This window comes from Lygodium microphyllum, chromosome 24 (assembly GCF_053477565.2).
Source record: "Lygodium microphyllum isolate KBCC chromosome 24, Lygodium_microphyllum_v1.1.10, whole genome shotgun sequence".
Taxonomy (NCBI): Eukaryota; Viridiplantae; Streptophyta; class Polypodiopsida; order Schizaeales; family Lygodiaceae; genus Lygodium; species Lygodium microphyllum.
The window spans coordinates 63,709,200-63,723,205 of NC_141158.1; the positions used below are offsets into that span (position 1 = coordinate 63,709,200).

The 14,006-nt window shown below is 41.6% G+C and overlaps 1 protein-coding gene across 1 annotated transcript; it reads left to right on the plus strand.

Annotated features, from left to right (window-relative positions):
• Positions 1–8,763: 8,763 nt before the first annotated feature.
• LOC148015168 (uncharacterized) lies at positions 8,764–13,511 on the plus strand. Its single transcript, XM_087665603.1, has 5 exons — positions 8,764–9,322; positions 9,421–9,485; positions 9,657–11,864; positions 11,981–12,161; positions 12,257–13,511. Exons 1-5 carry the CDS (start codon positions 9,166–9,168, stop codon positions 13,120–13,122), a joined length of 3,477 nt encoding a protein of 1,158 aa, XP_087521729.1. The 5' UTR covers positions 8,764–9,165; the 3' UTR covers positions 13,123–13,511.
• The last annotated feature ends 495 nt before the right edge of the window (positions 13,512–14,006 follow it).

The window sequence follows — 14,006 nt, forward strand, 5'->3', positions numbered from 1 at the left end:
TAATAATAATATGGATTTAAATGAACAATATGATTATGTCCTCATTGAGGATGTTGAGGAAGAAGGAGTTAAAGGGGCTAATCTGTTCCAAAACCCCAAAAGCTCTATCAACCCAAAAAAAAACCTTTATTAACCAATCTAGAAAAGCAACCAAAAGGAAATTTTCTAAGGTTGGAGATAGCAACATCAATCCTTTCTCCAAGTTTAAAGAAAGTGCCAAAAAATTCAATACTAAAAATAAACTTAATGATGAATACATTAATAATTTTATCCTTCAATTGCAAAGGGTTAACTCATCTGCAAAGAGCTAAGATTATCAAGGGCTGGGTGAAGGACAACTAGACAACTCTTGATCTAGCTTGTCATAAAGTGATTAAAACATTAGGTGAGATCCTAGATGTAAATCTCAAGATAATCAATAATAATTTTACATGGTTCTCCACAAGACACAATCATAGAAGTGGCAATTCAGTTATTAGGGTAAATGATAACCTCAAGGGGCGACTAGTAGCTAAGACCTCAACCAATACTAAAAATCAATGGATAAGGGTTCATTTAAAGGAACAAGAAAAAATTGCAATCATTTCTATTGATGCCCCTTTGCAACCCTAATAAAAAAACAACTCTTTGGACCTACATGTCAAGATTTCAATGTCCACTAATAATGGTGGGAGATTTTAATATGGTAGAAGATTTAAAAGATAGGTATATCTTGAAAGGATAAATAATTTTAAGATAAGGAAAAAAAGGCCTAGTTAGACTACAAAACTTACCATGATCTTGTAGATGTTAGTGAAGATACCAACTTCTCGTGCTATTAAGATATCAAATTCTCATGGAGCAATGGCCAAAAAGATCCAACAATTTGGGACGCTAGACTTGATAGAAGCTATATATCAGTAGGTTTGCTCTCATCCTTTGTTAGTGTTAGTTGTAAAATACATAAAGATCTAGTTCTTTTACTATCACTTTCCAATAATTACATGTTTGTCTAACAATCTGAATATAATTACGGCCAAGTGGTTCCATATAGATGCAAATCAATTTTAGGGGTAAAATTAAAAACTTATGGGAGGCTACCTTTCAGAATACTAAGCATGCAGCACAAGCTTGGAATGCTATAATCTTTGCAACCTAGGAATTGCTAAGACAAACAAAAAAAGAAACAATAGACAAAAGGAATAAAAACCAAAATTACGCATATAGGTAGTGGAACTATAAAAAGAAATTCACATGGTAGGGAGGACCTCCAAGGAGAGCTAATCTAGGTCAGTCACAACCTTAGACTATTGAAAGAAGAAGAAGCAAAAAAAAAAGCACCAATATAATAGGGCTTGCTAGGTAGAGAAGATAGACCATTCAACCAAAGAAATGTTCAACACAATTAAAAAGAAAAAAGAGAAGGGTCTAGTTCCCTTGTTGGTTTTAAAAATGGTAGTAAGGCCAAAACATACACTAAAAATCCTAAAAAGCAAGAGAATTCTTTCCATGAATAATTTGCCCCCCAAAGAGGAGAGTTAAGAGACCATGTTAGCAAGAGCAAAAATAACAAGGATAAGACCCAAGGTTTCGATGGAGACTTTACAAAGATTGAGATTATGGACCTGAAAAACTAGCAAGGATAAGACCCAAGATTGTCCCAATTCACTATACCAAATCTTAGATGGAGACTTTACGCAAATGAAGATTACGGACAACGTTAATAGCTTAGCCAATGATAAGAGCCCTGGATTAGATGGCCTACTAAACAAGTTCTATTAGGAATTCAATGAACACTAATGCAACCACTCCTTCAAGTATGGAAGGAATTTGTAACATTCGGAGCACTACCTATAGGGATTAACCATTGGGTTATAAGGCCGATACATAAAAGTGATGCTAAGGATAACCTATCTAATTGAAGGCCAATAACCTCCCTATCCTCAACCTATAATTTTTTGCTAAAACCCTAGCAAGAAGACTTGCCCCTCATCTAGATGGATGGCTTAGAAAAGAATATAAAGGATTTATCAAAGGGTGTATCATTTTAGATTTGCTAATTGGACTATGGGAAGGGTTTGAATATGCCTAGAAGAAGAATCAAATCTTTGCATTCTGAAAATATATTTTGATAAAGCTCATCAAATGTGTACAAGTCCTCTTGGTAATGCTAGTGCTAGAGTAGCTACCAATGGTGAACTTTCTACCTCTTTCTCCCTATTCAAATCAATCTATCAGGGGGTATGCCCTAGTCCCCCCCCCTCCCCCCTCGTGGACAAGAATAGAAGAGGATGCACAATAAAAGGAGCAATGGCACAAGACATGGAGGCTCAAGAGATTTTCTTCTTCAATCGTCATCTTCATTCTTCTCTTTCTCTCATTGTTGACTGAGTACACACAAAGTATCCCCTAAAGTGATAGATTACCTTTTGACCTTTAAGTCACTTCACATACAACCTCTACTTTATTTTTGCATATATAAGATATAGACTTATACTATGCCTATTTCTCAACACTCCCCCTCAAGCCTAGAATGATCTTGCAAATACAATATCGCAAGTGCACTTCTAAAGTATACAAACTCATCTTTACCTAATGCTTTGGTAAAGATATCCGCAACTTGGTCATTGGTTTTAACATGTACCGTCTATCTCTCCATCCATAACCTTATATTTGATGAAGTGGTACTGCACTTCAATATGCTTCATCCTTGCATGGTGGACTAGGTTCTTTGCCACCAACATAATGTTACTAATGTTATCACAATACATGATAACTCCACCATTTATCTCTATCCCCATATCGCATAATAGTAATCTTAGCCATGTTTGCTTATATACTGTCAATGCAATACTCTATAATTAGCATTTATACTAGATAAAGCAACTATAGATTGCTTCAGGTTGCTCCAACTCACCATGACTGAACCAAATGAAAATGCATAGCCATCCAATGGTCTATACACATGCTTACATGCTATCATTCCATACTTCTCTAGCATCTCCAATGAGTATTGCATGTGCACTAACCAATCTCCAATGAGTATTGCATGTGCACTAACCAAACTCCACATGGAGTGTCAATCACCTCAATGCCAAGAAAGTACCTCAATAAACCAAGGTCCAATTGAGAATGCATGCTATGGAGGATCACTGATGAGCAAATAGACAATCATAATGAGGCAGAAGCATTGACAAAGAAGAACAACTAATATTATCCAAGCATAATGCAAGTACAATTGAATGATAATGACCTTTAATTGCCCTATGGCCGTGGGCAGCATAATCGCACATGTAGGTAGAATCGATGGTACGAATCACAGATGGCGCAAACTGGTCTGCGACTAAGATTCCACACAATGCTAGAGAGGAAAGAGTACGATGTCAAGCTTTGAGATGATAGGGAGGAGTGGCCTGAGTCACATAAGATTTCTCCAGAAGGAAGTATGAGCTGAAATGTCCCGATTTGAGAGATTCAAGCCCTCCATTGAAGGTGGGTAGCTATGGAGGTAGGTGAGAGATTCATGGAAAAGTGGAGGGAGCCAGAAATTCAAACTGGAATGACTCAATTAGTGGCCTGATGACTCACTAACTTAAAACCTGCTCTGATACCATGTTAGAATATTGAGAATGCATGCTATGGAGGATCACTAATGAGCAAATAGACAATTATAATCAGGTAGAAGCATTGACAAAGAAGAACAACTAATATTATCCAAGCATAATGTAAGTACAACTGAATGATAATGACTAATAGAATGAGTATGGGATGAGTGCCTTTTATAGGCTTACAGTAGGTGGTATTGGTAGGTGGAAAAAAGTGGAAAGGGACCATGGTAATCACCAACTGTGGTTTTAATAAACCATGCATACATGACCTAGTCTAAGGCTTTAATTGCAGTCTATTTCTTTGCCTTGTTTGTTCCAAACAAAGAGGCTATGGTGGATGTGATTGCACATTTCTAAAAAGTCAGAACTCTAAGAATATGTCACTCCCAAAGAATTGAACCCCAAATTCAATCACCGCTACTATGGACCTTACCACATTCCTCAAGTGCTAAATGAAGTTACCTGCAAGCTTGACCTGCTAGAAAATATTTGTGTTCATAATGCATTTCATACTCAGCTTCTGCGCAGGTTCTATCCCGACAACCAATGGGGGTGGCACATACCAATGCTCCATTCCAATGGCCCCTTTGAAGTAGAAGCATTCCTCTAGCGTCGAGAACACAAAGGGTACCCTAAGTATCTCACCAAGTGGCACGGGCGCCCTCTCAAGGAAGCCACTTGGATTTCCGAAGCGGAGGCACGCAAAAGCAGCAAAGACGCCTTCGCTATCTGGCTCAAGAAGAATCCCACCAATTCTTCCAATGTCCCTTGAGTTATCCCAAAATAGTCCTCATCATAGGCCCAATAACATATCTACTCCTCAAATGTAATTGAATCGAGGTGGACTTGCATGGTAGCCCGAATAAAACAAAAGTCCCCCACCAAGTCTAGATGGGCAGACAGTGTCCAACTTGCTAGAAAAAGTTGTGTTAAGACCCCCAAGTCCTACGACAGACATTGACTAGTCTGATAGTAAAGACTGCGTTAAGACCCCACGAATGTCTCACAAGTCCTAGACCGCCGATAGACACTGGCCAACTTGTTAGCAAAAGCTATGTTAAGACCTTGGATGAGTCAAATAACCTCTGCCCTTAGATTGCTAAGAACAACAATCCAGTAAGCGGGGGTGGGTATAAAGACTTTGTAGCTATACCATGGCATTGCTACCAGAAACACCTATATAGGAAGTAGTAGTGACTCTGAGCCCTGCTTGGTTTTCACTCTACATGTGATTCTCTATACCCAGTGTGGTGAACCCTCTTGAGATGTACCTATATTGTACTGTTTTTTTGATTGAATAATACAAGAATATATCTTGCTCTCGCATATCATATTACCTTTCTGTGCCATGTTAAGTGAATGAACGAGTGTAGGTGCATCACAAACTCCCCTCCGTTCCCCCTGCCTCCAACCAAAATAAAAAAAGCCGTGATTCGTGTTTTCCTTAAAATGGAAAGGGTAAAAAAAAGGGTATGGGCAGTGGTGAACACCAGGAATTTAGGAAGTGAAAGGTTTCAACTTTCAACGTAATTTGTCACAGATGACGTGGCACAACGGCTACGGCAATGCCCAGAGTCATCACGGTTTGACTTGTGGGATACGGTTCACACCGCGGGGCAAAGAAGCGACTGCGACCGTCTGTCTCCCCCCTTGGTGCGGGGCCCACGAGGGGCGCCTTACGTGTCGCGTCGGCAGCCCGTACGCTGTCGAAGTCCGATACATTAATCATCCCACGCTAAGTCGTTATCAGATGTTGTCCCACATAGACCTTTCCAGTCCTTGCAAATTGCGATATTAGGCCGTAACCTTCGTGGAACAATTCCTTAACCTTCCACAAGTAGCCTTGGCCCTTCACAAACCTACGCCAACGCACTTGCTATGTGAGAGGTAAAGATGTAGGGTAAGGGGGCCAAATAAATGATGTGCCCCAGTTTTGTGACACCTATTGTGGTATGCAGGCACCCAATTAGTAACGCAATGAAGAATACAATGGAAAAAAGTCGACAAATGGATGTTTATCACATGCTATCCTTAAATTAGCACGATCCATGTTACAAAATGGCAGGTTTTTTTTGCACATCTAGATCTGTGTCAAAGCTCCAGACCGTGTCTACCATGGCTTTGTTGTGGCTAATATTTTTTTAAAAAGTTCAATCACCTGACCAATGACATGGTTGGAGGGTTGTTTTGATGAATTTCGTCGTGTTCAACTTTTCTAATGAAGGGGCCGGTAGCTATCACTAAACCGGCCCTCTTAACCTATTAATATCTACAACATCCAAGGTCATAGGTGCACATGCAACTCCATATAGCACTCTTAAGGATTATAATGTCTGATATTTAAAGCTTATTATGAGCTATTTTAAAGCTCAGTCTCTTGGCTCTTGCTTTCCAAAAAGGGAAACCACTTCGCACTTATCTCCATCAAATTCCTCAACAAGGGGCTTCTTGATTCTGCCATGCACTAACTTGTTTCTAAAATGCCATGTTGCTCTTAAAGTAACCAATTTGGGAATCTACCAAAGCCTCTAAGTTTCCTCGTCCTACTTCCTCTGAGGAGGGTGGACTTCAGAGTTATGCATCCTTTTCCAACTTGAGAACTTTAGCATTGTTGTCAACAAAAATCTAACCATAGAAGCCATTTCTATCAAGGAGAGGTAAAACTCTCAAAGCCCCAACGTTCAGCATTCTTTCTAAGTTCCTTAGAATGGGTTAGTCACTAAGATGACAAGGAGGGCAACAAGTAAGAAACCTTGCCTCTACTAACTTTTATTCTATAATACCTCCACTTAAGTTTGCATCAATGGCTAGGTCTACCAAGGCTTCACTTTGCAAGATGACAAGGGGGGGGGGGGGGGGGGGGGGGGGGGGGGGGGGGGCAAGCAACCCTACCTCACCGACCTATGCAAAGTGAACCCTTGGTAGACCTAGCCCCATCAATGCAAACTTGAGCAAATGCATTACAAAATATAGGTGTCGAGGAGAAAGTGGGGCCCAAATCCATAATGATGGGCAATGTCCTTAATAAAGCATGAATTGATTTTATCATAGGCCTTGTCCAGGTCTAAGTTGAGAACCATGTAGCTTTCACTTGAGATGGTCAAGGGCTAGCACCATACTTAGGATTGCATTGTGAACTTATCTTCGAGCCACAAAGTCATATTGCCTTAGGTATAGGAAACATGAGCTTGGTTCATTCTATAGTGGCTTAGCTTCCTTCTTTCAAGATTCTTGGGTATCAAATTTATAAGTCCAACATTAACAAAAGCAAGAATCTCTATGGATGCAGCACATGCATTCAAGAAGTTACATACATCTTTGCTACACAATTCCTAGTTAGCATGAAAAAAATCAATGGGTAGTCCATTCGGCCTGTAGTACTCTCTTCTTCGTCATGAAGATCATATGCCTCAACTCATTGAGGGTAAAGGGCCAATCTAACAAAAGAGCCATTTCAATCGACATCCTCTCCATCATGTATTCTAGAAAAGCATCTTGCCTAGCTAGGTAGGTGTTGTCCACCACATGGTAGACTCGAATCCAATTCAAGTAGATACCCATCGTCATTGTCTACTAAGGTGACCCCTAGTCCAATCTTGCAATCATAGCTAGGTGGCCCTTGAAGGCTTGAGTGATGTCTTCATCCAATTCAAGTAGATAGCCATCGTCATTATCTATTAAGGTGATTAATTCACATTTGTGTGGACGTTGAAATAGAATTTGTTGGGTCTCACCTCCATGTTGCTTTTTGTTGGACTTTGATAAGTTCTATCAAGTTGAATTGTCCTCGTGTACCATCCAAATGCTTGTAATGCGAAGCAAAGCTTGCATTTGCTTATGAAGGCAAAAATCTTGCATTTGCTAATAAAGGCAAGGTCAAAGCGACATCAATTAATTGGTGTTGTGCCATTAGTGGGTCCAGACTCACACCCCCTAAACCCTAAACCTTACATATCCAATATCTTTCTCTTCTCTTGTGCATGCCTATGATCCTTGTCTCTCCCTTTGTGCACACTTTTGATCGCATTGTGCAATAAGCTAGGTAAATGATAGCTTGCTTGCAAAAGCTTATGTTATTGGAGTTTGAGAAATGAGAGTCTAGAGTTGATCCCCATTTGAATTTCCTAGAGTTTGTCATAATAAATGAAGCGGATTGTCGATTGGCCACTATGCAATTAGCATCAAATAATGCACAATTGATAAAATTATTCTAACCAGTTGGAGAGCTAGAAATTAGGGGAAAATAAACAATTTGGAAGCAAAAAAAGATGACAAAAGAGAGCTAGCACTAGGCTAATGTCTGGTTGACTTGTGATAGCCCCCCCTCTTTTCTACACCACTTCAATAAAGGCATATGCACATGAATGCCTCAATCCTCCTGAGCATGTTGAGGATCTTTTGACATAAAGAAAGCATATCCTATGTATTGGGTTAACCATTGCTTCTCCCACAAACTGTGGGGAGAAGCCATGTTGAGTTGCCTTCTACGATTCAACTCAAAAGCTATCAATGCGCCAACAAAGAAGGTTGCTTTTCTATCACTGGTTTTTTCCAGCTCTCCACATTCATTGACATGTGCATTGAAGCTCATACAACTATTATATTTCTAAGCTATCGTAGTAAAGCCCTCGTAGATCTTATCTGCACAACATATCAAGATGACATGCTCTATAGTAAATAGTGTGAATGCCAATAATTCTAATCTATGAGTTGATCTTAATAATGATCAATTGTGACAAGTTTAGGGAAGTGCCATGGGGAGGATCGACTCTCATAGGTTGCAAGGTTTAAAATGCTCATCATGGTAAGTTTCTACTAATGTGGCAAGGGAAGATGTCACCACTCTCAAATAGAGACTCTTTTCTCCTTAATCATGGGGAAAAAGTAGTGTTAGAGGCTCTACTAGTAAGGTTGGTTTGTTGGCTTGTTTTTCCATTTGTTCGCCCTCGTTAGGCATAATACTATTGGCTAGTAGGTGCACAAAAATGCTCATCACAATCATCTTCTCGGAACATGAGTCTCACCACAATGAACCCTCTTAAAGCTCATGGTTGTGGCTTGTCATATGAGAGAAAATTAATACTTCTTGTGATAAGTATGATAGCTAGCCGCAACGAGAAAAAAGGGGGTGTGCCTATAGGTAGAGTAACTTAGGAGGAGGGCAAGGCACATGTGAAAGAAGGATTCTAGGATGGATGAAAATTTAGTAGTTTAATCAAGATTGTGGTCTACAGTCCTGCTCTCGTCGTCCCCTTTGGTCTTTAGGAGTAGTGTGTGTGTGTGTGTGTGTGTGTGTGACTCAGTCTTTGTGTCTGTCTATGAAGAGTAAGCTTGAACCAGAGGCCTTTTTTCTTCCTGTTGTTTCCTCACTCCCTTCGTAACTATCTAGGCTTCTGTACAGATTCCTCTGCTGGCTCTCAATTGCAGGATCCTCTCCACCTCACCCTCATAATCGTCTCTCCGTTAATTCGTTACAGAGAAGCCCTCCCCTGCTCCTGCATTGGGCGCCCCCAACCACACACCACCCACCCCACCCCACACCCCAGCCTCTCGGCCCCGGTTTATGTGACCCATTGCAATGTCTGATACCCCTGGCAAGGTCCTCTCCAGCCTCACCGCCTCCGACAAGCGAGGCGGTGATGGCACGAAGCTTGGTGGATGCGCAGGTGCCTTCTTCCAGCTCCTCGACCGTATCAATGGCAAGCGGCTTTTTCCTCACAAGCTGCTCACTGCAGGTGGGTAAACCCATCTGCATTTTGTTTTTTATAAGCACATCAAAGCTGAAACTCCTTCTGTTCTCTGATTTCTTTGTTTTCCTCCTCTTGTGCTTCAGAGCGCCCGAAGCATAGCTCAAAAGGTTACAAAGAAGAGAAGCTACCTATGGCTAAGCTCCTTCTGGTAAGTGTCTCCTACATGCACATGCTGTGTGTGAAGCAAAGTTTTGCAAAACTAGTTTACATGGTGAATTCAGTGGAACCTTCTCTCATTTGTGGCTGTTTACACAGTTTAAGGACCATGGGCAGCTTTCAAAATGTAGTGTTAATGTGAAAGATGTACATTTTCTGACAGATTGCCGATGAGAACAGAGGTGGATCTCCGAGTATCAGGCATGCAGCAACAGGAGGGGGAGAAGGACCTTTAGGGCAAAAAGATGCAGCATTGGATGAGAAAGCAAGGGGACGAGTTCCCAGTGTCGTGGCCCGGCTTATGGGCCTTGAAAGCATGCCTTCTCCAGAGTCCCCTCAGCAAGAAAGGAAGCAAGTAGAAGTAGGTTATTCTCAGGAGTTGGAAAATGAGCCTGCCAGAGAAGATCCTTCTTTTCCACCAGTTAGAAAGAGCAGAAGAAAGGATTTTAGGCAGGTTGATGCAGAGGCCTTACCTTCAAAGGTGAAAACCATGGAACTCCACAGGAAGAGGGTGGAGAAATATCCCTCTCCAAAGAGGTTGCAGCGTTCGTGTAAGGAAGGTTTCCCATCTTGCAAGGAAGAAGACAAGGTGCCTGAAAGACAATCAACTCAGCGTGCAAGGTCAGCATTATCTACTTTAAACAAAGGCGATGGAGTGAAATCATTGGTCATAAACAGAACTCCACCTTCATTGCAAGTTGATTCTGCATTCAAGTCAGTCCTATCTCCATCCAAAGGTCCTTGCAGAGTGACTTCACCAATCAAGAGCCCCTTGTCTTCCAAGAACACAGCTCGGTTGTTTGAAGCTGCTGCCAAATTACTGGAACCCAGTTTGCAGCCCAACATCCGCAGCAGAACTGAAGGGATTCAAGCTCAGAGTTCAAGGAGACTGTTACTAGAAGCAGAGGATCATGATAAGAAGGGCACCAAAACAGGTAAGAAGGGTGCTGCGACTGCTCCAAGCAGAAGTCACAAGGCTATATGGCAAAGTAAAGCAGATGATACCCCTGACATACAACTGAAAGGACAAGACCTCATGGAGGACCCTTCTTCAGCAGATGAATCTTCAAGCTACAGGAATGGAAATCAGCTGAAGATGGCCCTTAAGGCAGAGAAGAAGGCAGGTCCAGAAGCAGCAAACAGAAGAACAGTGGCCTCAGCTGGTCAGCAAGTTAGTCCTAATAGTCTGTTTAGGAATGATAAACCCCCTCGTAATTCTGAGTATCAGCCACAAAAAAGAGCAGGAAATGAATCGAAGGTAAAGCCTGACTGGAGAAAACAAGAGGAGACTAGCCGAAGGCTCAGCCAGCCAGGAAGCAGCATCCGAAATCAAAGCACGAGAACTTTGACAAATATACAGCTTAGAGATGCTAGTCCTCCCAAGCAATTACAGGCCTTGCCAAATTCTAGTAGGTCTACCCAAGCTTCAAGAAATCTCCCACAGTCATCAGGTGAATCACATGCTTCCCAAGTCAACAGCAACAGCATTGGTGATTCCCAGAGCAGCAATCCAATTGTGGGTGATCTTCTTAGCAGTAACAGGCAACCAAATGCTTCCAGAGAGGGTAGCAGGACACAATTTGATAGGGCTAGTAAGAGGATAGATTATGCTCAACGCAAAGAGGATCCTCCGTTGATCAAATCTCTTCTAAGAAGAAGAGCAAATACATCAGAAACTAAGGGTACTAGTAACATGCAGGCAACCAGAAGGGATTCCAAATCTGCCAAATGCTTTGGCGTTGAAACTACTGCTACAGCTTCACTTCGAGGGCAATCTTCAGGTGAATCAACTGATGCTTCCTGTGATCTGAAGGAACTCAACTGTTCAGTTGAGCATACTTCAGGGAAAGAAGGGATCAGTTCATGTGAGGAAGCTGATTCTTCAGAATGTGCAACCAACATAGCATCGGAATCAAGTGAAGTTGGCCTGTCAAATAGTTGTGAACCTGCGAAAAGTTCCAGCTCAGAGTACCCGAGTTCTGACATGATGGAAAGAATGTCTCAGGGAAGCTTTGCTGAAATCTCCAGTCATAGTTGTAACCAGTTCACACAGATTTATGGGGAAGCTGCCTCCTCATATTGCGCATGCCCGGATGTTGACAGTAGAGTTAGGGAGTCTGTATCGTACTCTGGAAAGACAACAGCTGCCATTCTACAGGAGTTGCTAATGGCCTTGAATGCATCAAGGGCACACCTCAAGACAGTGCCAGACAATTCAATGAGCAATGGGTTTGATACTCCATCATTAACATTCAGACAGCTGAAGAACAGCGAATCTGGGTGCACTTGCATGTCAGAATATGCTAGAAAGCATAGTGATTTTCCTGCAGACTCTACAGCAGAGGTGGATTCCTGGCAAGAAACCAAAAGGGTACGTGCCCTCTTTTGTTCATACTCCACAATAAATCATATCCGCTTGACTAAAGCTTTTGAACACCTAAGTTTTAAAGCTGAGTGTTGATTTTTGATTGCATGCTTTACTTGCAGAAGTTAAGGAAGTGTGAGAAGTCCCTGGCTAAAGCAGATTTATCTCTAGAGGAGTGTGAATCTGCATCTGATTCATTAGGCCCGGATGAATGTGGACAGCCTAGCCCCATATCTATCTTGGAGTCTCCCTTTCAGGATGCTGCTTCCAATTCATCAGATGGTTTTGAGGTCACCATGCAAGGTACGGGTCCATTTGGTGTTTTCAAGTATCAGAAGTTTCAAAATAGTATTTTGGATTGCAACATGCCCTAAAAGGTGATATGGATTCTTGGGCAGGAAGGAAGCTTTCGGAGGTTAGTAGTGCTGAAAACTTTGACAGTGTTAGCAATTCAGCTAGCCAAGCAGAAGAAGCTGAATTTGTTGAGAGTAGATGCTTTGTAGACTGTGACAAACTTCTGGACACCATATCCCGGTTGCATCACATAGATCCTGCTGTTATTGGCCTGGATTCGAAGCCAAAACTTACTATTGAAAGTGAGGAAGATTATGTTAAAGAGATTGTGAAAGCTGCCAAGGTTTCTGCTGAAAATGTGTTTTCTGGGAAGCTAGTACTTTTAGGACCCCTTGTGGATCCAGCCTTGTTTAACAAACTGGAGGAGCAGGCTCAACACTTAGATTGGGGTGTCTCTGTTTTGTCTTCAAGCTTGCACGTGGATGACGAAGATGTGGATAGCACATGTGGGTCAGAAACGGAGTTGAGTATCCAGAGTCATTTTGCAGAAGCTGCAGTTCAAAGCAGAAAATTGGTTTTTGATTGCATCGAAGAGGCTTTAAGGCTATGCTTGGATGTTCCATCTGTAAGCTTTTTCTCAGATGTATTCAGAACTTCCTCATCTAATCATCTTTGGAGTCAGGTGTACAAACAGGTTAATAATTGGAAAGGAATGAGTATCAGCATGAATTTGGATGATATGGTGGAAAAAGAGATGAATACAGGCACTGGAAGTTGGTGCAGATATGGGAGTGAAGTTGAAGAGATAGCACAGGAGATAGAGAACTCATTAATTAGATGCTTGCTTGAAGAGCTGGTGAGGGAAGTGATGAGTAGCTATTGCTGGAAGGCGCCCTCTTGGTCTTCGATTGGGTTCAATATTTCCTTAAGACCAACTGGCCTGAGACCAAGTCTGTTAGGCAGAGTCTAGCAACCACTCTGAAAATGTTTGCCTTGGGAATTCGACCTTTGGACTAGACTTAAAGTTTCACTGTGGCATACATGCTGTCCTTTTTGGTAATGGCAACCTTGCCAAACAAGAGCAGACAGCTGCACCCGGTCACAGACTGCAGATGTGTTGTTATATTTCTCTAGAGATTACTGGAGACAAATCGTCTAATGTTGGTCCATGACTCCAGTGATCGTACAAATACTGTATTGCCGCTGTAAAAACCCAAAATTTTTTCTATGTGGTTCATACAAGTAGAGATGGACCCTTTTTTAATAACATATGCTAATATGGAACAAAATGTTATGCAATTTCTGAATGAAACCAGCTGTCCTGGGCAAATTTTTAGCAGTTCAAAATTGATGTCGTGTGGTTATTAAATAGTGCATTGCGAATAAGCTCCTTAACTGCGTGTGCAAGATGTGTAACTTCTCTGCATAGGTATCAAGTAGTGCATTGCAAACAAGCTCCTTTGCCACGGCTTCAATGCATGTCACTTTCTGATGAATGAAACAGCCTGCCTAAGACAAGGATCCTTCTGAGAGTCCTACATTTTCTGGCTAACTGGATACTGAGTGTGAAGCTAATGTATTTCTTACAGACCTCAGGACTCAGTACTTTTGTTATAGACCTCAGTTGTGAATCCTGTGCCAGGATCTTCACAATTTTGCTGAAATATTCCTCTGAAACATCTGTTTCTTTCTAACTTCAGCGTCAGCATTTCTGGCAGCTGAAGCTTACAGTTTGATGCCATGGAGCACATTGTGTGGTCTTCTTGTTCAACCTTGCATATTTGCATTCACACATTGATATTAATGAGCTGGTGTGGTAATTGGAGTCACCCATACAGGTTTTTTTGTTTTTTG